Genomic DNA, 24,207 nt, shown 5'->3' on the forward strand with positions numbered 1-24,207 from the left:
TAACCCTAACTCACTTATCCCACCCCTACCCCTACAAAACACCAACATCGCACACTTACCTTACTGCACACTCACCTAAACCCGCCCCTAACCCTAACTCACTTATCCCACCCCTACCCCTACTAAACACCAGCATCGCACACTTACCTTACTCTCCGTCACTACCGCAGACTTACATATCCTTTCCCCATCGCAGCTTCTCAGCGCCGGTGTCTTCCTCCGTCGGTCTTCTGCCTTGTCGATCTTCTGGCGCGTAGCGTGACTTTCGATATTATGGTGTCGGTGAATCCGTTTTCGGTATTGTGAAATGTCGATGTACTAAGATAGACCCATATATATATATATATATATATATATATATACACACACACACAAATAAAATACCTCTTCGATACAAACAATCCACAAGATAGAATTCAAAACAGTCTGAAAAATATGAAAATATTAAGCACTTTCGTTCGTTAAAATAGTGTTAACCATTCGAACTTCATCAGAATAATGGTGGAATGAAATAAGAACTAGTGGGGAAAAAAAATACATTCTGGAGGGGGTCTGTCCTCCCTATCTAATCCAATTAAAGATGCTTCTAATATTTGGGTTCCCATTGAGTCCAGGGGCGTGTCTGCCTGTAATTTAACTTGCCATCTCAATTATTTAACTTCCAGAAGGGGATTGCAGTCACAAAAAGGCAAAGAAACCTGTTGAAGAACCACAGAATGGTATGTATTGCACTGTGCATATTAAAAGCGTGTTTAGCTAAAGCATTCTTAATGTCTCTCTTTCTAAGTGCTTGTCTGTGTTCTTTAATACGATCACTTAATTCCTTGTGGTTTTGCCCACTTAAAACGCTTTGCAACAGTCACACACTGCAAGGTAGACTATATTCATGGAGTTGCAATTAAAAGCTTCTTGAAACTGAATCTCTAGTTTGGGATTTTGTAAAAAGAACACATCTCCTTGAGCAATGAAAGGGCAGCACACACACTTGCACAGCAGAACATACCTGTACCCTGGGAAGGGAGACTGGTAATCAAAGGGGTATTCTTTTCAAAAGCTGACTTCAGGGATACAGTCTTTCTATAGCAAAAGCTAGGACTGGGACCCAAGATTATTTCTAAATCTGGGCTACTGTTAATAATTCCCCAGTTCCTGGACAATATCTCTGTAATAGTCCCTCCATCAAGCGAGATGGGAGGCGGGAATCTGGAATGGTCATTTGATGAACCTGTGGGTTTAGGGTTGATACCAGATTAAAGGATGGGAGGATATTTGTTTTGCCTGTGAACAGTAATATCAGTGAGGATGTCATTAACCATTTTTTCTGGGTAATGTTTTTCTAAAAATAACCATTTAAAAAATTGACTTTTTTTAAGGAAAATATTATCCTCACTCACAATCCTGCCAAGTCACACAAACTGCCCCTTAACTATATTCCTTTTCATAAAAGGGAGATGCTGGTTAGAGAAGTAGTTGTTCCGAAAGGTACTCTTTCTGTGAGTGCTGGAAGAAAACTTGAAAAAAACAGGATCCCTGGCCAAACTAACGTCAAGGAAATTAACTTCATTCCCTTTACCCGAGATGGTAAAACCTAAGAAACTGATACTCTGTCTAACCCTGTCAATAAAACTATCCAGCTCTAATTCAGACCCTTCCCAAATGAAAAAAATGTCATCAATGTAATGTTTGTATACCATGACACACTGAAAACCTTCAATTTTGCATAGAGTGCCTCCTTCCCAAGAGCTTAGCACGAAGTTAGCATAAGCAGGAGCCATTTTGGCTCCCATTGCCATCCTTCAAGTTGTTGATAAATAACACCATTAAAAGAGAAAAAAATATTTATTAGAACTATTTCCAGTAAAGTAAGCAAGGTGTCTGCCCTAAGGGGAGGGGTGCTGGTGTGTTTGGTCAGGTAAGTCAACACATACTCTAAAACTTCCCGATGCAGGATGCTAGGGTAAAGAGCTACAACATCAAGTGTGACCAGTATGCATTGTCCTTCAGTGGGTGGGCATTTAAAGGTTTAATTTTAAAACTCCCAGGAGTCTTTAAGGCAGAATTGTGATTTCTGAACTAAAGGGTTCAGAAAAAAATCCAAGAGAGCTGAAATAAATTCTGTTTTAGTTTTTCTAGATGCTACAATGTGCCTGAGGGGAGATCTGTTGGGTCTTTGTGAGTCTTTGGGTTCCCAAACATTCTGCCTACCTGTGGGAATTTCACTTCCATAAACTCCCTTTCTTCATTTGAGATTAAACCTTCTCGATACAGTCTGTTAAGAGTATTGTCAGTGGAAAGAAAGTTCTGGGAAATGTCTTCAGGTTTTTACTCCTTTATATTTAACTTTGTTAGAAAGGATAGTTTCCATTTTATTATTATAACTGCTAGTATACATAACCACTATGCCAGCTTTCATAATCCTAATATCAGAATCTCTACTTAAACTATCTAAAGCTTTCTTTTCTTTTTTAGTCAGGTTAAACCACTTGTACTGTATTTTGTTAGATAGAGCTGACCTGTTTCCCTTTCACAAACCCGGGAAAAGATATTCAAAGTAGGGCTGAGTGGGGGAATAAAAGTGCTCCTTCTTTTCGAAGGGGGGGGGGCTGACCTTCATCTGAATCTGTATCTTCACTGTCGCTGGCAGGAGACCTACTGAAAATGTCGTGTAAACCAGAATGTGCAGGGGAAACACCGTTTTCATTAACCTGCAGAAAACTAATATCATCAGAAATAACATCAACATTGAAAATGTCATTACCAACATTAAAGTCATTGTTTTTTAACTCTTGTTTAAGGTTAAGCTTCCTGCAGTATAGTTTCAGGTCAAGAATAACATTTGTTAACAAAGCCCCCCTGAGAGGGAATAAAATTAAGACCTTTAAGTAAAATATTCTTGCTGTGTGTGTCCAAAAACATATCAGTTAAACTGAAAATGTCTTGAGTGTTTGAGGCACAAGACGTGCTGGAACCAATTAATACAGTCTCTGACCTCGAGCACTATTCCTGCCTTTCAACTCTCTCTCTGTCTTCCGCTGCCTCTTCCTTCTCCTCTGTGAAAGTTCATGGAAACCTCCCTGTTCTTTGGACTCTGCAGTAAAAAATTATCTCCAATAGAAGCCAAGTTAGGCTCGTTGTTGTTGGCTCTACTTTGAGGTGGGTTACGTGGGGGAAGAGAAGGGTCTGTATTAGAAGACCGAATGTTTAGGTGATCGAACACCGAAACATCGATTTTCTAATATCAAACCGCACAATGTCGAACGTCCCAGAGAAACGCGTCCCTCGGCCACAACACAAAAAAAAATTACTTTACATCTAAATTAAGTGGTGGGCTTCACCCCCCACACCCCCGACGTGGGGGGCTGTGCCCCCCCACACACACACCCTAACTAAATATACCAACTCCAAGATCACTCAACAGTAGGGAAATAGCAAACTCTGGCGAACGGCCAAGGGAAATCTTTCCCTACATTAAATAGGCCATTCGCCGTTTTTTGCTTTCGATATTAGAAGATCGATGTTTAGGTGATCGATCACCTAAGCATTTAGTCTTCTAAGATAGACCTAAAGAGAAACGGCCCTTGGGGTACTGCTGTTAACAGCAGTGATGCTTCAACATAGTTGTCAGGGTTACGATGTCGCAAATTCATATTAATTGTCTCTCTAACTGTTGCAGCTTGCTGTGGGAACTGTCCATTACTTATAACATTCTCAATTCCATAACGTGGAGTTGCCACGGTAACATTTATTTGAAAATTGAGAGGGAAACCGTCTGGTAACTACTACTTCTTTATTATCAGAATAAACCATACCTCTGTGTTCCAACCTATGCGGAACTGGTCTGTGTAACACTGTTGCTCTGTTATTGTTCCCACTAAATCTGAGTGGGTAAGCGATATTCTGTTTGTACTGGTCTGTATCCCTGGCTAGTTTCTTCCTCTTTTTATGGATTAAGGTTGCCACATGTCTAGATAATTTAGCGTCAATACCTAGCCATTCATTTTTTGCTCCTAGGAACCAAGGATGCTCTTGAATAGCTATGTTATAAGCAATAATTTCATCAGCCAGTAAGCACAGCTTTTTACGATAATGTTCAATAAGCACCCCAAGCATTTTTAAGCCTGCCTCATTAAAAACTTGACAAAGGCGTGAGTATAAGTCACTGTCACGATCTATTCCATTAGAAAACTTGCTCATCCTTAACCCTTGAGGAACTATTTCAAGACTAATATAAGTATTCAGATGAAAAATGTCATTCAGCACTTTGATCCACAGTCAGAAGTCTTTCTAGTTTGTAAATCAGATCAATGCACTTACCTGGACCAGCACTTTGATCCACAGTCAGAAGTCTTTCTAGTTTGTAAATCAGATCAATGCACTTACCTGGAGCAGCATACCTTTTACTAGTTTATAGTTGGTGTAACTCACTATTCCAGAAATCAATTCTTCCATCACTCTCCAGGAACGGATTAGCTCTATCTGAAGCTAATAATTTATCAATAAAATTGTCACCATTCTTGACTAACTGTGATCAATGGCTGAAGCTGTCACAAGAGTGTTGCTATTCAAAAGGTTGCTGGGTATCTGACTGCTCAATCTACCAAACACTTCTTGAGTCTTAACTACTGCTGGATTAAAAGATTCCAGCACAGAGACCAGTTCAGCTGGGATGCTGTGAGTAGACACATCAAAAAGTTCCTGGCTGCCGTAAATGGCCTGGCTCCCATTACTCACTTCCATCTCCAGACAGAAAGACAATACCAAAACTCAGGAAAACTGTCCACAGCTTTTGAGACAAAACTACACTCTAACAAATAAAATACCTTATTACTTTATTGTGCCAGCTTCTTCGTTATAGAGTGTAGTTTTGCCTCAAAGGCTGTGGACAGTTTATATATATAGCTCTACTTCAGATGATCAAAGTTTAAAAACTTCAAACATCATATGGCTGAGGACCAGATGATTGAAGTTTTGAAACTTCGAACATCCAGTTTAAAAAAAAAAAAAGTTTTCTTTTACATTTTTGCAGCCCCCCCGGCTACTTAAATATACCACCTCCAAGATTGCACTACAGTGAGGAAAATGGTAAATTTCCCATTCCAAGCTGTATGGCTATCTCCATTCAGAACATTCGAAGCTTTAAAACTTCAATCATCTGCTCCTCGGCCATATGATGATGGAAGTTTTGAAACTTTGATCGACTGAAGGGGACCCATATATATATATATATATATATATATATATATATATATATATAGAGAGAGAGAGAGAGAGAGAGAAAGGGGGGGGGGGGACGGAGACTGGGGGGTGTTGCCCTGTTTTTATCTCATCATGTGTCTCAGATTCTGTTATGTTGCAACATTCTTAAATATTTTATGTGGGTTTCCCTCATAAATGAGCAGATTCACATCTTAGTATTCCGTGTGGCTTCTAATTTATTGCTACTGCCCTCATTTTAGTTTGGTTAATTTTATACTCTGAAATAACAGCAGACTTGTCTAAATAATCAGAAAAGGCAGATACTGTAATGCCGTTACACAAGGGTGGCGCAGCAATTGACCCTGGTAACATTACACCCATTAGTCTCACTAGCCTCATATGTAAAGCTGTAGAGCACATTATCTCATTAATCTGAGCACTGAAAAGGTGTTAACCTTGGACCCGCATCTGTTTGCCTTTGTCAAAGGAGGATCCTGCTTCTTTAATCTTATTAACTTCTTTGAAAAAAAACACCAAGGCAGTGGGTAGTGGTTACTCTGTGCATAAAGCCTATGGAAACTTGGACAAGCCCTTTGGGTACTTTTCCCCGTGCAGGCAGTATTGACAGATTTGTAAATCTCAGTTTAAATCCAGAAGGTGTACAGCAGATAGCTAACTAGTTGTCTAACAGAGTCCATTTGGTTACAGTCACTGGTGCCATTTATGAAAACAAAAATGTCTATGGTGTAAAACAAGGCTTAACTCTGAGCCTTCTGCTATTGGGCATCTTTTTCTCAGACCTTCAGGCTAACACTTCTGACCTGGGAATATGTCGGTTTCTAGATGACTATAAATTGGATGTTATTTGAACTTCCACTGGCTCAGAATTCCTCCAGATTGGATTAGTCCATAATAACAACTGGTGAAAGGACAGTAGTTGAATATGTCCAACAAATACATAGACACTTGTTTATGAATTGCAAGTTATCCAAACCAACAGAGAAGTGAAAAACAAATTACCACTGTCAAAAATGTCCAAAGCCAATTACTTACTCTGCAATCTGCTTAACCAAGATACAAAAATAAAGATTCACACATACAGTTTTTGGTGGACTTAGCCACCTTCTTCAGTGTGATCTGTGTATTTCTGCCTTTAAGTAGCTCTTCTGAACATCAAGTCAACTAATGCATGCATTGATTTATACAGTAACATTTTTTTTAGATTTTTCAGTTGACTACCCGTAGAGTTGAATGGGTTGTGTATATGGTTGCATGTTTTTGTTCAGCACTCTGTTTAGGAAAATGTCAAAAATAGAAAAATAAACTTGAATTTTAGAGCATCTTAGTCACATCAGGTCCAAAAAAAGGGCTATTTTAGAGCATCTTAGTCACATCAGGTCCAAAAAAAAAAAAGGCTACAAATAACCTGTATAAAGACACAGTCAAGCGTCATGGTGCCAGATTTATTTACGGGGATTGAGCATTTAGACCTAAGGTATCCAAACAAACTGGTTTGGATGATTGCTTTGTTATGTAAAGAACAAAGATTGATTGTCACTTTAGGGTTATTGTTTCAGTCAGAGATTAATGAATATTTGTAAAACAGGTTATATTCCAGTTTTGACCACGAGATGTCGTCGTTATGCTGTATAATGTAGGATAGGCAGCAAGATTTGATTTTTTTTTGGTTTGATTATTATTATTATTAATTTCGCATTCATAGTTTTACACTTATTGTATGAATCAATGCATATATTGGTTCATTTGATATTCAGTAGAGATATTCAAACATAAAGATATCTCATACAGATAATACTGAAGATGGTGGGTATGATCTACAAAACTGGTATGATTATTATTTTCTCTTGTGGTTAATTGGACTGCAGAGTATGTGATTGGATTTGGACATTTGTGAAACTAAAAAGTAAAGCTAAAAATCCTATGGTTACCTGCAAGGTCCGTAGGAGCCAGTTATGTCTCAGAAGAGAAGTATCACTGCGGAACCCTTTTCCTTTGCACAGTTCTAGTTACAGAAAGTAACAGTGGAGATTTTGATAACTTTCGGTTTTCATGCAAGTAGATAGTAAAATAATTAGCTGTTTACGTCGACTCCGACTGTTTTGCTAACTTTATTTCCGGTGATAACACATTTCCACATGACCATATTTCACATTTAATCCCTCGATGTTGAAATGTAATTACTATTGTACAGTCACAACATGCAGTGCGTGCTCCCTTTGTCCCCGTATGTGTTAGTCATGGACATGAGGACAGCTTGGCCCCGTAACGTCCTGTTTTCCCTGCCAACCCCCCCCCCTCCTGACACACCCACCCATCCACACACAGCATACTTTCCTATATTCTTCTTAGACTTCCCCTCAGGCTCGCAATAAAATTTTAACAGTAAGTTAAGCAGTCACATTACGTTATAAGCTTGACAGCACGCTGTCTTTCAAACAGAAGCTACATTTCATTAATCTCACCATGCACATTTGGATGGCTCGTGGTTATAAATTACAAGTTAGAAGCTGAACAGCACACTGCCTTTTAAACATAGTCTATATCTCAATGTCCGTTTGTCTTGTTAAGACTCCACACACATTTGGATGGCTCGCAATTAGAAATTACTCACTACTTTATTTAAAGAACATGAAAGCTTCACTCGTACTTTATGGATCTCAGAGTTTTACAATAACCATCAGGTTGATCCTAAAATAAAAATAAAGTAAAGATAAACATAAATGTAACAATGACTCCTCCATTTAGCATTCGTACTGCCTTTTCCAAGACTCCTTTAATTCCTCCCAAGCTGTGATAATGCACCACACACACACATAACGTGTCCATGGTTTGTAATCATTCATAAATTGATCCAAGGCACATGGAAGGTTCAGTTTTACCCTCACATTGAGTGATTCTTCAGGGGGTTTTCAGGCATATACAATGTTTCCTCCTTGTTGCACAGCCTGGATGGACTAATCGGCTTAAACTCAAAAGGTTATATTTAGACCCACACCTACCCACCAACATTAAATGCCTTACTTTTAAGACACAGCTGATTTGTTTTTCTCTCTGACCCAATAACCCTCCTGTTTCAGTCTTGGCACCAGGTACCTACAGTATTGAGAATATCATTATTTAAACGCCACCATAGCTTGGCTGTCAAGGCCTTTGAACAGCTAAGAAGGTACATTTGCAGACATGGCAAACACAGCCCAGATACACCATTAGACTGCTGTGTTGGTAAACCTAGAGAAACCACTTCCAATTTAATGTTTTAGTCTTAAGTATTTTTTTTTTTGCCTTTTCATGTCTATTTTTTATTTTGCATTTTGATGGGTTTGTAATTGTTTCCTGGAATACACCCTCCTGTCCAGATAGGTAGATATGACGAAGCACCTCTGTAGCCAAAGCACTTTTTTACGTTTACTTTACTGTAGACCTCATTAAAAAACATGCTGCTTTTACAACTTAGAAAGGAAGAATGGTTCTGCCACCAAGCCTGCTAAAAACTTGAAACTTGAAAACTTTTAATAAAAATAAAACAATGATAAAACACATTGGCTTATAAACCGGATAAGTGCTTTTGGTGTAATACCTTTTTCAAATCCTAAATATTAGTCTGTTAAATACCTTCATTCTCTGGTATTCACTCATTCAAAGATACTTAGTAGCCATAGCAATGTATACACCCTTTCAGTTAGGTTATTTAGAGTGCTGAAGAGGTTTTACTTTTAGTGCAGGTTTTAAAGGAACAAATGCATTAAGACCTCGTGGCTGATCTGAACGCAAGTTCATTATCCACTTCATTTCTTCAGTTTCTGTTTGATTTACTAAATCACCACCTCTTAATGTTTCATGGAGCCTAGTTAGCGTCATAAAGCTAAAAGAATGGCTACCATTTGCACTAATGTGCATATAACGTGCATTGCTAATAACTTTATTTCTTATGTCGAATAAATGTTTTAGGATACGTTCTTTAAACATATGGTTCGTTTTTCCTATGTAGTATGCCTTGCAGTGACTGCAGGTCGCCACATATATGATGTTCTTACTCCAACAACTGGCAAATCCTTCAAATTTATAGTTCTTCTTAGTTAATAGATGTATAAAGATATTCAAGTTGTTAATGTAAGAACATGCCTTGCAACTTCCACATCTGAACATACCAACTCTCCTACTCATTTGAAAGCTCCTATTTTCGGAGATGACTTCAGTTTCTGTTTTATAACATAGCAGTCTTTTTAGATTTTTTTCCTGTTCGTAAAAGAAAAACTAGGTTGATCTCCAACAATTTCTCTAATTTTATTATCAGATGTTAACACTGGCCAAAATGTCTTAATGATGTTACGAATAGCAAAATTGTCAGTACTATATGTTAGCTGACATCTCAGTTTAGACTTTCACTCTTTTTGTTTGGCCTTAATTATTCCTCCTTGGTCCGAAAAATAATGTCTTGCTGTCTGAGATCGTCCTTCCAAACTAGTTGCTTCATTAATTTGTATAACTTTGATTGTATAGCTCCTCTTGGTGAAGTCATTAATGAGTTTAGTTTGCTCTTCCATATAGTCTTTGTCCCTCGTACAAACTTTAGATACTCGAGTTAATTGGTTGGTCACTATATTATCAAGGGCATGTCTAGGATGCATACTGGTATTGTGTAACAGATGATTACGGCATACAGGTTTTCTATACATTGTAGTATTGATACATCTTGTATCATCTAGCATCAACTTAACATCCAAAAATGTTATCTCCATATTAGAGGAGGTCATTTCAAATTTCAAAATGTAAGTTCTGTTGGCCAAAAAACATACATATTGTTCCAAAGAAGTTAAGTAACCTTCCCATAGAAGACAAATATCATCCACGAATCGATTGTAGAAAATTATGTTATTGTTCCATTTGTTATTAACATCCACTTTCCATAACTCTTCCCATCTTGCCAGGACCAAATTAGCATAGCTATTTGCACATAGGGTTCCCATCGCTACTCCCAATTTCTGCAAATAGTAGACACTACCATATAGAAATACATTATTATATAAAACCAATTCTAGGAGACTGCATATTAGGTGGATATCAATAGTTGTTTCATGTTTCACACCAAAGTCTCTGATGGCTTCAGTCCCCCATTCATTGGGTATGGAAGTGAATAAACTGTTCACATCCAAAGTTACTAATAGTAAATCCTTAGAGATGTTCATCTGTTGTATTTTCTTATAGAGCCTATTCAAGAATTCAGCTGAGTCATTAATCACTGCAGATGCATGAGGTAGCAATTTCTTTAACTCACCTTCTATAAAAACAGAAAGGGGTTCAGTTGTCCATCCCTTTCCCGAAACAATAGGTCACATAGGAGGCTCATTTAGATTCTTATGTATCTTAGGCATTCCATAGATGTTCGGTATAGTAGGATGATGGACTTCAAAAAAATCAGACAGCTCTTTACTTATAGATCTATTCACCAATTTGTCATAAAGAGTATCTTGGACACTTCATATAATCCTATTCAGTTCTCTTTTATCAATCCTCTGGTAAGTAGCTATATCTGCTAGCATGTCCTTCATTTTGATATCATAGAATGACGTATACATAACTACAATTGCCCCTCCCTTATCAGCTTGCTTAACCATAATGTCCTATATATTCTGTAGTTCAAATAATGCTTTCTTCTCATTTACAATTAGGTTATGGAGATGTTTGTTTCCCTTCTGTTGTCTATATTCAGCCACTTTGTTTTCACATAATCATACGAAGGCGTCTACAGTCGGATGACAAACAGGAATGAAAGTACTTAGTTTCTTGCATCCATATCTAGCTTGAGATCCTTCATTATTTGTATTCCCCAAAAGATATTTCAAAGTCACATTTCTTCCAAAGTACTTTAAATATGCAGTAAATTCACTCATGGGTAAGCGCAAGGAAGGTATAAAACTCATTCCCTTCTCTAATAACTGAGTCTGATCTCTAGTTAATTCAGTGCTCGATATATTAAACACAAGGAAATCATTTATTCTTGAAACCTCCATTTCTTCCTCTCTCTGCTGTGAGGACGTACTTCTCCCGAGATATTGTTTTGCAACAAAAAAAGGAAGCTGTTGGTAAAGTGGTAAATGTATCACTCCATCTTTGGGTTTAGTGGCATTCTGCATATCCAGATTCTTGTTATTGTTTTGAATATATATATCTTCTTCACCTTACTCTGATAGTATTTCAGTACTGTCAGTATCAATTACCAAGCTAACATTGTGTGAGTCACAGCTTCTTGAGTTTTCAAAACTTCTCTATTATTCTGTCTTGGATTAGTACGCACTTCTGCTTCTACTACAGTTTTCACTGGTTTCCTAGTAGGAACCTCTTCCTTCTCATAATTTGTTGTTAATCCAGTATTTAAATTTGTTCTGGTCTGCATGGCCATCTTCTTATCTTTCGACCATTCAAACAAATGGCCCTTCTTTAAATCATTAAAATCCCTTGTCAATTTGTTACTTTTCACTCCTTTTAATTTAGCATCATAAGCATCAAGTCTATCTTGCAGCATTCCTAGTTTCATCAAATTATTATCAGATAATGTCATTTGTTCTAATTAATTTTGTTTTTGTTCTATTAGGGTTGCTGCTTCAACTTCCTGAGGCTTAAAAAATTCTATCAAAAGTTTCATATAGCTAAAACTGGTTTCCATATTTATCCTTTGCCATTTGGCAAGTAGTTTGGGATACATATTACCATAAGTTGGCATACATCTTACTCTTAAGCCTCGTGGAATTATATGATGATAAAGGCATGCCTCTATATGAAAGCATTGCCACTGTAAACACTTTAATTTAAAAACTGCATTCTCTACTTCCTTGTAAATGCTCTCAAATAGCAAACTTTCTCCCCTGTTTGTCGGTAGTTCTAAAGTACTATTTTCAAAGTTGAAATCAAGAAGTGGGTTAGACAGACCCATTGAATTATTAGCATAAATCCTTCTACTTGCCATTTCCAATGTTGATTGCTGTAAAGATGTTGATTCCATAGTGCAGTGAATGTGTGATGCTCACACCAAAAAATATGCAAGCAAAATAGAAAAAGTAGGTAGCGTCACCAAAGGCAGAGCACATCAAAGTACAAAATTCAGAGAAAGAATGGTTCTGCCACCAATTTTCCATTTTGTACTTTGATGTGCTCTGCCTTTGGTGATGCTACCTACTTTTTCCTTTTTGCTTTTACAACTTACTGATTTACTGAAAATGAAATATTGGCAAATATGTTTTTTTTAATATGTATATAATTCCCAAGTATCCAGATGGACTGAAAAACTGATGGCTACTATATTATACTGCTTAAGTCTTATAAACAATTTATATACAACAATAATGACCCATTCTACTAGGTTTAATAAGTTTAATAGGTACTTACATATTATCGCAACCACATTTTGAAGAGCCGCAGTTCACAATGTCATCACCAAGTACCACGCTTTCCTTTTCCCAAGCGTTCAAAAAGAGAAAAAGGTAAGCAAGTAAGAAAATTTGTTTAACTGCAGAATGGTTGCAAACCAAAGAAACCAGCACGCAAGGGCATTTCAGAGCAGCCTTAATTAGTGGTCTTTGGAACAAGTGAACATTTGCCTTGACAGAAATGTAATGAAGGCTAGCCCATTTTAAAAGAAGACAGTTATCATTCCCAGGATGGAGTGCAGTGTATGCGAAAATACATAAGTACCAGATTGCCAAGTACCACACTTTCTTTTTTCCCCTGAAAACCCAAGTGTTGAAAAAGAAACTAAAATGTAATGCACTAAGAAAACATGTTGGGGTGCATAATGCATTCAAAAGCTATAACCCAGCACATCTCTCATCCCAGAAAAGTATAAAACAATCGCTTGTGTCGCAGCAGGCAGGACTTCTGTTTAGCCTAAGAAATAACTGCCTGCACTCACCCTGAGGATGGGAACTGTCTCCTTTTAAAATGGGCTGTCCTTCATAACATTTGTGTCACGGCAAACTTTCACTTGTTGCAAGTACATGTATAATGGCAGTCTTCATGAAATAGTTTGAAGCAGTAAAGGTTGACAACTGTAATTTTGCATACTTGTACGTTTATGGCATCCGACTGACCAAGGAGGCAACAGCACACACCTACTTTCCCCACCACAGTTAACAGATTACATTTCTTTAGTTGTGCAGCCTAAGTTGACTTCAACAGCTGAGCAGCACAGTTCTGAATAAGGTGTACAAGTACAGTTCCCGGCAACGGTCCAACTGAAGCATTTGACATACACTGCAAAGGACCATCCATACGAAAATCAAAAAAAAAAGAAATATCTGCACTTGTGTATTATCGCATAATCATTCCAACCAAGAGCAGATGCCTTTATAACAAAATGAAGCAAATGGCCATGACATGAAGAACGCTTACATGTTTGGAATGTAGTTGCAATAATATGCAAGTACCGTTTAATAAAACAAGACATGATTTTCTTTGTTATTTTAGTATTTTGGATGTTATACTAACACCTTAAAGTTAAGGATGAAGGGCAGTCAAAAATTCCGGAAGGGTACACCCCTCGGCCCCTCCTATAATTGAGGCACGCTGGGTATAGTTAAGATTACTGCCCACCTTACGTTGTTCATGGTAAATTACTCAGTTGAACACTGTCTCAGAAAGCACTCATCTGCCTAACTGCACTGAATAAAAGACAGATCTGAAATTAATTGTCTCCAGGCTTCTTTCTTTGACCAAATCTAATGTGCTGGAAAATTCTCTAGCAAGTAACTTTACTCCCAAGCAGTCGGATAGTAAGCGTATCTTTGCTTCACCATAGAAGCTAATGTGGCACTGGTAACTATAACTTTGCAAAAGAAAAGGGTTCCACAGTGATACTTCTAATACAAGTCTTGACTGGCTCACGTGGCTCTTACAGGTAACCATAGGATTTTTAGCTTTACTTTTTGATTGTTACCTCTTCTGCCCACAAACAAGGAGTTCGCCATCACGTTACTTATTAACATCGTTATGAGAGCACAGTATTTTTGGCATATATACATTTGTGAATCTAGTATTTCATTTAACTTCATTGCTGCTTTGGAGCACTTGTAACTCCCAATAGCTTTTTTTTTTGTACCGAATTATGGAATTTACTTGTCCTGTATGCACTGAAGGTTTGGATTTTCTTTTTTTTTTTTTTTGAGACAACTGACTCAAAATGTAGATGTAGGTGTCACCACAATACTTGTTCAGTTGTCTAATAGATCCTTCACAGTGCAGCTTGGATCCAACTTCATCCTTAGTCATTCCCATAAACAAAGGTGTGCCTGAGGAGTCTACACTATCCCCAATACTGTTCTCGTATAAGAGCAGACTTCCATCTGACCTCCCTACATAGGTGCTGGAAGGTGTTGAAGACTGTGGGGGGGGGGGGGCACTTTGTGATCTAAAAAGGGAAATTTTTTATAACTATTTACTACTACAACATAGGTTCACTTGGAGGACATTTTAAGCTTGGCCAATTCCGTTTTGGTGCTTGAATTAACATTTTCTGATTGGTCTTACCTATCATATGGCTGGTAATTGTATATTAGTCCTAGTGAGAATAACTGTGATCATACCATAGGTAATTTGATTATCTGCAGATCAGGCCCTGCCACTTCCCTCGTTTCAGACTTCCTTCAAACAGATGTCTCAAATTTTAGTAGATGGTTTGACTAACACAAACTGCTTCTTAATCTAGAAAAAAACAATGCTGCCAAAGACTAAAAACAATCCTTCAACTGGTATGTCACACTCAGTAATAAATAAGACTCAGAAAGAGTCCATCTGTATAGATATCTACGAGTATGTTAGGCTACCCTTTCTGACCTTACAACATCACATCAAAGTCGCCAATGCAAAATTAAACAAACATCTTTTCTGGGCCAAGAAAATTTCTCACTTCCTGTCACCCCAAGGCAGGGCCGCCATAGGCAAAGGTGTCCTTCTCCTACAACTTGAGTATGGTTTTCTCTAATAGCCATTGCATCAAAAAAATCTATCCCAACTCCAGTCCATCAACATCTGTGGATTTATAATTCTCTGGATCTACTTCCTTCCCCAGAAAAAAGTTTCACTGCTATACCCTTTTCTAAGCTAAATGACTGTCTATACTGCAAAGAATCACCATCCTTGTAGGATCAACGATATTTATATTCAACGGTTAGTATCCTTCCCCTTTCTCAGCAGCAAAATCAAAGGCAACCACCATACAGCTTCATATCCCTTTCCACATCCATCTTGCTAATCCATACTTAACCCCATGTGCTATACTACAGCAGGTATAAGAGCTCTTCTTACGTTATGGCCCCAAAGATCTGGGAGTCTATCAGAAAATAATTAATATCTCTTCAAGCAAGTAAAATGTCACTGCTTTAACAAAGGAAGTGTCACATAGATTTCCTATGCTAACCCAGTTGATAACTCAGATATCCTCTTATTATAATATTCAAGACATTTTTTCTGCTCTGGGCTTTCTCTTGTATATGGTATCTACCCAATTTTTCTGACAAATGTTTTACAGATCTTCCATATCAGAAGTTCATCACTACTACATTATGTAATTTTCAAAATACTCATTTGACTGTTTTTTTTTTATTCTGTGTTATTGGGAATTGTTTGGTAATCTACACAAAAAACTGCTTTTGTAATGCATTTACAAACGGTATTGTTTTTTTCCCTTAATTGGTCCTTTTTTCTCCCTCCTGTTTCTTTCTGAAAAGAGAGCCCTTCCCTCTTACACACACCAGGGGTTTAGTCTTTTCAGATGTCTGATACTATTGTGCTGGTTTCTTTGATGGATTTTTGGTTCATTTCCATTTCCCTGGGGAGATTAAGGCTTACATTTGCCAGTTCCTTCTTATTTGGTTGATAGTGTAGTCCTTTGCAGTCTTTGGTAAGTGGAACACCCCTTTTGCAAGCATTGTTGCCTGTACTGCAACTCTGTAAAATGGGCGTATTCTAACTAAACTGATGAGCAGGATTCAGTATGCTTAAAGTAATTCTTGTACTGCCCTCTAGCCACTTCCATTGTGACGTCTTACTGCTTAGGATTCATCCTAACCATGCAGCCTATCATGGTGGGGTCCTCCATGTTAGATAAAACAGATACAATCTTACATCATTAGTTGATTTATGAGAGGACTCTCCTTGATTGGTTGAGGACACCTTTCCTCCAGGCACTGTGAGTGGCAGATCTCTAGCCAGCCTCTGCAGTTGAAGTTCCCTGTAAGTCCAACAGATATGTATTAGTATATCACTTGTTAACAGTGGGTGTGTGCAAATCTTGTTTCTTGATTGGGAAGTCAGTCTGTTGGGTTTAAGGCTGAGTATTTTAGTATATGGCTTGACCAACAAAAACTACACTTTAAAATGTTGAGTAATGTGAGCCCTAGTGCATAATTATGGGTGCATGTCCATCCTCAAGGGCAGACACATCTAGGAAAAAAAAAAAGATGCCAGATGTTGATTGGTAGAGAGGTTGGACCCAACTTCCCTAGTGCCCCTCACAGAAAAGCTAAGGAAGCCAGCAGTTGTTATCCATTTCCTTTAGCCCCCCTGGCTGGAAGATATGGCAGCCATACTCTGATACTCAAACATGGGAATTCTCTTTCTCTGCTGTAAGTCTGGTTTAGATTTAATGGGTTGTTGATGAAACTGTCCAGGGGCAAGCAAATAAGGGACTTTTAATGTACTAATAAATTATATTTTTTCCCTAGTAACTGTATATGTAAAATGTACTGGTTATATTACTTACAGCTTTTAATTTATATTTCAAAGGACCTCATCCATATCTTCTTATAAGCGACCTTCTCAGAGCCAGTCACTAAGAGGAGTGAATTTTGATGATGATGATGAGGTAAGACATGAGACACTCGTATATAAATATATAGTTGCATTTTATTTTTGTTAGGAAAAGATCTTGCATGTTTTTTTGACATTTTTACAAGTAACAGATGAAGAATGTTCAGCTGCTAGGAAGTGCTTCATACAGCATATTTCCAGTAGATTCTTGTCACAGGAAATGCATCTCCACCTGTTATTAAGACTGTCATGTGCCATATGTGTTGTAAATCTCCATTGTAAATTGAGAAGCAATGTCTCACTTCTCCATTCCCCCCAAACACACACTTCTAATTATAAGTCATCCTGATTGCAGAGACTACAGTCTGCTACACTGTGAAGGCTTTCCTTATGATTTTTGAAACTGTTCAGCAGTTTCTCTACAGTTGTTAATGCCTGTACTTCGTGTAATATGTTCTTTTGCTGCAACTTAGTAACAAAATTACCTAACGGGATAATTACAAGGTCTGTGCCTGCTTTGCAGTTGCAAAACAAATACAACAAATATGACTGTGCCTCCTAATATTTCAAACTGAGCATGTTAGCAGATGAGGAAGGTCCATAAAAAATATTTTCAAGATGGAAAATAAAGCAGCCTGTTCATTTACTGTCTCTTTCCATTCTTTCTTCAAGGCACATCATCTAGTGCTCAGAGCACTCCGCCCAGAAACCAAAGGAACATTCCACCTGTAAACACAAACAAACTTTATCTTAAGTGAAAAGAGGATATCTATCTATTTATTTATTTGCCAGGTAGTGTCCAACTGGGCCAGTAGCCCGTTTTCAGCAGAGACCCAGGGAGAAAAGCTCCAACATGTAATTTACAGCAAAACAGCAGAGGACAACTACAACAGTGGAACACATATATGATACAGAAACAGAACTACAAAATGCAGGAGAGTATAGAAATCATGATAACAAGAATAAAACAAAACAAATGTATTATTATTATTATTATTTTTACATGGATGTGAGGTAAGAAGAAGAGAAAAGACAGACAAGTATGTTACAAGGTTGTGAGGTTAGGAAAAGAGAAAATGACAGACAAGTAGAAACTTGATTGTCACATAGGAGGGAATAGATTGATGTGTATACAAAGTAGATCTAGTTAGAGAAAAGAGTGGGTGTAATTAGCCTGGAGCTGTGCAGGAGCACAGCCAATAATTAGTGAGATGCTCATTTAGGAGTAGTTTGAATTTGTGACTGGATTTTGAAGGATGTTTTGCAGTAATAAGTTCAAGGTTTTGGATATTTTATTAGAGTAGAGGGAGTCTCCATAGTACTTACTGGATTTAGCTACCTTTAGAATTAGTTTTTCAGATCATCTAAGGGACCTGAGGCTTGTATTCGGTTGCACTAGGTCAGTGAGTGGAGGGCAGTTGTTGGGCTTATGGATGATACTGTGGGCAGTGGTTAGTTGGTTAAGAGATAGTAGGTTGGGTAGTTATAAGTATATTGTTATTGATATAGTATTATTCAGTGGATATAAAAAGTGTGCACACTCCTGTTAAAATGCCAGGTTTTTGTGATATAAAAACTGAGACCGCAAGAAATCATTTCAAAACTTTTCCCACCTTTTAATGTGACCTATAACATAGGTTCATAGGTTCATACTAGGCTATCTGCCCTAGGGCATTTATAAGCCTAGCCAGAATGTGTTTGGCTTTCGCCACCCATTTTAAATTTATTTTGCTATGCCCTTTTTCGAGGTTAGTATACTGTGCCTCTGTCTAACAGTGACACAGAAGTGATACCGGGTAAACCTCGATCTCCCATCCACTCATCAAGATTCCTCTTGAAGAGAGTCAATGAGGGACTCTGCCTAACCTGGACTGGGATTTTATTCCAGAGTGAAGGGAACCTCTGGGTTATGAATCTGTCCCTCCAGCATGTCCTATTTATTTCAGTGCTGAGGTTCAAGTCTCTCGAGCGCGTAGCTCAATGGGATTTGGATTTTCCAAGGTGCAGCATGTCCATTAATTCCGGGTTGGACATGGCTTTATACGTCAGGCACAGATCGCCTCTGAACAGGCGGTATGCCACTGAGTAGAGCTGGAGTTTCTTTAACCGGGCAGCATATGGCATCTGTTTGAGCCCTTTGATCCTCTTGGTGAGGTACTTTTGGGGTCTTTCCAGTTGCTGCAGGTGTCTCGTAAGGTACATCCCAAAAGGGGCATTGTACTCAATTATGGCCCTGATGAGGGATGAGTAAAGAGGCACGATGACCTCCCCTGATCTAGATGTGAATCCCTTCATGATTAGGTGGGCTATATAAAATGTTTTTCTAACCACTTTGGCCACGTGGTTGTCAAATGAGAGATTGCTATCAACTTGGGTCCCCAGGTCCCTAATTATTTCTTCCATACTTAATGGATTACCACCTATGTGGTAATTTGTGGGCACTTTGTTTTTGCCAAAGGGGATGACTATACACTTTTGGCATTTAGCTTGAGGCCATGGCTCTGGCACCAGTTGTCTGTTTCTATGAGGCCCTTTTGGAGGATGCTTGTGTCGGCTGGAGAGTCGATTATGGCCCAGTTTGCAGTCATCTGCGAACTTGGTCAGCCACAGTCCTTCCGTGTTGGCCTGTACCTCCGAGAAATATATACCGAACAAGAGAGGTCCCAGGACTGAGCCTTGTGGGACACCACTTGTAACTGGTTTGGAGTCTGACATGGCTCCAGCAATTCTAACCATGTGGGTTCTGTCCTTGAGCCAGTTTGCAATCCATCTAGTGACATAGGGGTTTATATTTAAGCTGGTGAGCTTATCTGTAATGCCCGAGTGGGGTATTGTATCGAAGGCTTTGCGAGGTCCAGGTAGGCTGTGTGGACCACTTCCCCTCGTCAATGGCCTTGGTGACTGTTTCAAAGAAATCAACCAGGTTTAAGAGGCAGGATCTGCCCTTAACAAAGCCGAACTGGGTAGGATCCAGTGTTTGTAGGTCCCCAATATCTTTATTTATGAGGTCCATGATGATCCTTTCCATAGCTTTGCAGACCAAGCTAGTCAGGCTTATGGGGCGATAGTTTCCAGGATCCGTTGAGGCACCACCTTTATGGAGAGGGACCACTGTTGCTGTACGCCACTCTTTGGGCACATATCCTGTAGTAAGGCTGAGACTGAACAGTAGTTTTATGTTTGGGTTTAGCTCTTCTTGGAGTTCATGTAGGACAGCCGGGACACCATCTGGTCCCATTGATGCTGTGTCTTTTGCTTTGGAGAGGGTGGCTCTTACCTGAGCATCTGAGATGTCAGGGGGGCAGCACTCTGCTGGGATAGATATTTGCCCTTTTGGTGGGGGGGGAGAAGTTTGCGCTGAACCTGTCAGCTAGGATGTTGGCAATGTCTGTGGGTTCGGTGTATTTTTTTGTCATTTTGGACTAATTCTGAGCATATCTGGGAATTACCACCCAGGTTCCTAACATAACTAAAGAAAGCCTTGTGATTATCCTTAGTGTCCTGTGCAATTTTTCTCTCGAAGCTGGCCTTAGACAATTTTATGTGTGCCCGTAGTTTTTTGCTAATACTGATCAGTGATGCCTTCCCTTTTTGGGATTTTGCTCTATCATTTAGTAGCTTCCTCCTTCTATTGTATAGTTTGTTTATGGCTGGGGTCCACCAGACAGGGCGTCTGCCTTTGGAGGATTGGGTCTTGGTTTTATTTGGGATCGCATGATCCATGCATTCCTGAAGGTGTTCATAGAATGCGTTTATAAAGGATTCTGCGGTCTGGCCGTATTTTCCACAGGCCGGGGCTTTGAAGGATTCCAGTTTTGAGGAGTGTGAAATTTGCTTTAGAAGTATTTCACTGTGGTTTTCGTGGGGTCGGGATGTGAATATCCAGTGAGGTTAGTTTATGGTCTGATCTTACCAGTGAGGGATACACTTCTGGTCTGGAGCATAGAGTCCCCATGTTGGTGATGATCAGGTCCAGTATGCTTTCCCCTCTTGTGGGAGTGGTAACAAGTTGTTCCATAGCATTTGAGTTTATAAATTCTAGGAACCTTTGGGCTAGGGTGTTGGAGCTAGAGTAATGCTCCCAGTCTATGTTTGGGTAGTTGAAGTCGCCCAATATAATGGTGTTTGGAGAGACCTTCATATTTTCCAGTGTTCTCAGGAAGGCCGAGTGGGGTTCCTGGGTTTGGGAGGGTGGTCTGTAGCAGGCTATAAACTGGAAGGCAGTTTTACCCACTGTTAGTTGCACATGGATAGTCTCTGATGCTTCGTGCTTTGCCACCAACCTGGAGGTGTGGGTATCTTTGATGAATATCGATACTCCCCTCCTTTTGTGGTTCGGTCCAAGTTTTGGGGCCCGAAAAGCATGGTATGAGGTATAACCTGGTAGTGCTGGGGTGCTCTCGGGAGCCCTGAACCAGGTTTCTGTTACTGCACAGATATCGATGTTCTCCATGCTAAGGAGAGTTTCGAGTGCGTGCATCTTGAGGTTTAGACTTCTGGCGTTGAGTAGCATTACTCTTAGTTTCTTATCCTTGTGATACCTATGGAGGTGGTTTGTCTTTTGAGCCTTGCCTAAAAAGGCACTATGGGGTAGCAAGAACCTTTGCCAATATCCGAAAGCCCAGGGTGACAGGTGCAAGCCGTCCCTAGCGAAGCATTGTGGCTTGTCGAGCATATCATCCCAAGCTGACAGGCATTGGATCCCCTTTGAATGACACCAGTACTTAAGCCAATTGTTGAAATTGATCATCTTGTCTTCATATTGTGGCATCATTCTTGGTGAGGGTAAGATGCTACTCAAGGTCAGGGTCATACCGGCCTGGGCTACATGCTCAGAGAGCTCCTTTATGTCTCTTTTCATGTAGTCCAGCGAGGTACGTCTCAGGTCATTCACACCAGCATGGACAATGACTGAGTCATATTTGTACTTGCCTTGGCGTGACCTGAGTGCTTGTGTTATGTGGCGGATCCTAGCGCCCGACAGGCTGCTCACCGTGACCCTCTCCTTGTTCAGCCTGGTGAGCGGGACGTCAGTGTGCCTGACGATAGAGTCACCTATTACAAGTGTATCAGGTGTGTTGTTTAGTCTTAAGGGCTGTGACTGTTTGGCACACTGGCTTTGTGAGATATGTGTTGCACGTGTTTTGTTTTGGGGTAGCGGCTGCTTGGGTGTCTGCTTTGGAGGTCTATTCTGCTTCGTCAGATCTTTATTTAGAGCCTCCGAGTATGTTTTTGTGTGATTATGTGTTTGGTTTGCTGTCATGGTAGGTCTATGTGAGACTGGAATTGTAGTGAGTGTGGTTTCCTTCTCCTCCTGACTGGTTATGCCAGTACTGAGTTGAGAGAGCTTAGCCTCCAGTTTGGCTATATGGTTGCATCTCTCACATGTGTTGGAATTTGTTGGGAGGAGGAGAGGGTTGTCTGTGTACATGAGGCAGTTGTAACATTGCCTCAAGATTCCCAGATTCACCAGCTGGACCGGAGGAGATTGACAACTGACCTTTGGACATGCTAGAATAATATTGGGAATTCCTTAATAATTGAAAACCAGGGCCAGTGGGGAGTGAGGGTGTAGTGCTTTTAATTTTTATTGCTGACTTATATAATTGCTTTAGTGAGCAAGTGCCAGGTAACTTAAATGCAAAAACGACAAACAGTAACTTTCTTTCAAGTGAAACAAGGAAATAAGTACAGTAAGCAATGCAGATATCACTAGTGATCCACAGAAGCGCTGAGAAGCCGCGTATTAGGTGGAATTATCATTCCAGGGAAATAACAAGCAAACAAACAACAAGCATATAAACAAAGCTAGATTCAGCAGGCCTGGATCTAGTCTATGCTACAGCAAACAAGGTGTACCAATTTCAGTAAGATACAATTCAAATATTCAGGCACTATAAACCTTTAACCAGAAATTCCCAGCTCAGAAGGGCAGAGTCCAGCCTCTTCTCCCACAAGAGTGCAGACCACAAACCTTCTTAATGTAAAATAACTGGCCTGAAGCCCAAGTGCTTAAACCAGAACTAATACACTTTAAGAATAACAGACACTGGGCTCTCAATCAGCAGTTCCCAACTTAGAAGGATGAAAGCTACCCGTCCTGCCACCACAGTGCATGCCACAAACCTTCCTAATGTAAAACAACTGGTCTGAAGCCCAAGTGCTTAATCCAAAAGACTTAGAATAATAGCTACACTTTAATCAAGTTACTACCAAGCAGTAATAAATACAATTGAATACTTTAGAGAATGCCTGGATTAGTGCTCAAGTTACACAAACAAAGCTAGATCCAGCAGGCCTGAATCCAGTCTATGCCACAGCAAACAAGGCGCACCAACTTCAGTAAGAAACAGTTCAGATATGCATGCACTATAAGCCTTCAATCAGAAATTCCCAGCTCAGAAGGGCAGAGTCCAGCGTCTCCTCCCACAAGAGTGCAGACCACGAACCCTCTTAATGTAAAATAACTGGCCTGAAAGCCCAAGTGCTTAAACCAGAATTAATACACTTTTAGAATAACAGACACTGAGCCTCAATCAGCAGTTCCCAACCTAGAAGGATGTAAGCTACCTGTTCTGCCACCACAGTGCAGACCACAAACCCTCTCAGTGCAAAACAACTGGTCCGAAGCCCAAGTGTTTAAACCAAAAGGCTTAGAATGAGTTACACCAAGCAGTAATAAATACAATTGAGTACTTTTAAGATGATGCAAAAGTAAAAAAAAGTAGGTAGAAACACAAGTACAGTAAAAGCAGATACATTTTTTTTTTTTTTTTTTTCTGAAGTGCTGAGATCAAAGAAACAGATTTGAGTGCTGAAACTAGAAAACTGGCTAGTTATAAGAAAAAAAAAACTAAGCTAGAAGGCTTCCCTCCAACACAGAAGGGCTTGGGGGCTCAGAAGCCTACAAATAGTCTATACCACTTAACAGGAAAGGCAGGAAACAAGCTTACATTTTTTTTTTTTTTTTTTTTTTCTGTTTCCCAGATGCTCTCTTTGTACACAGTAGGAGTGCCTGAAATCAGAATATGATCTCACTGCACTCAGTTGAGTGAGCAAATGAGATGGGCCCAGAAGGAGTATCCAAACACAAATTTACAAGAGGGGCGGGCAGTTGCAAGGCCACTAAGATTAACACCAAAACAAAAACAGGGAGGGTGGCTGGGACTAACTGAAGAGCAGAGTGAAAAC

At 39.4% G+C, this 24,207-nt stretch overlaps 1 protein-coding gene across 2 annotated transcripts in view; it reads left to right on the forward strand.

Moving 5' to 3' along the window:
- The window catches only part of MRE11 (MRE11 homolog, double strand break repair nuclease), a 1,653,959-nt gene that overhangs the window by 1,550,518 nt on the left and 79,234 nt on the right, over positions 1–24,207 (forward strand). For both annotated transcript variants that reach the window (XM_044072642.1, XM_044072643.1), the window contains exon 19: positions 16,993–17,071. In XM_044072642.1, coding sequence (XP_043928577.1) covers positions 16,993–17,071 — 79 coding nt within the window. The remainder of the gene's footprint in view (positions 1–16,992; positions 17,072–24,207) is intronic.

The sequence above is a fragment of the Protopterus annectens genome, chromosome 5.part0 (genome assembly GCF_019279795.1).
Source record: "Protopterus annectens isolate FY-2018-M chromosome 5.part0, PAN1.0, whole genome shotgun sequence".
Classification (NCBI taxonomy): Eukaryota; Metazoa; Chordata; order Ceratodontiformes; family Protopteridae; genus Protopterus; species Protopterus annectens.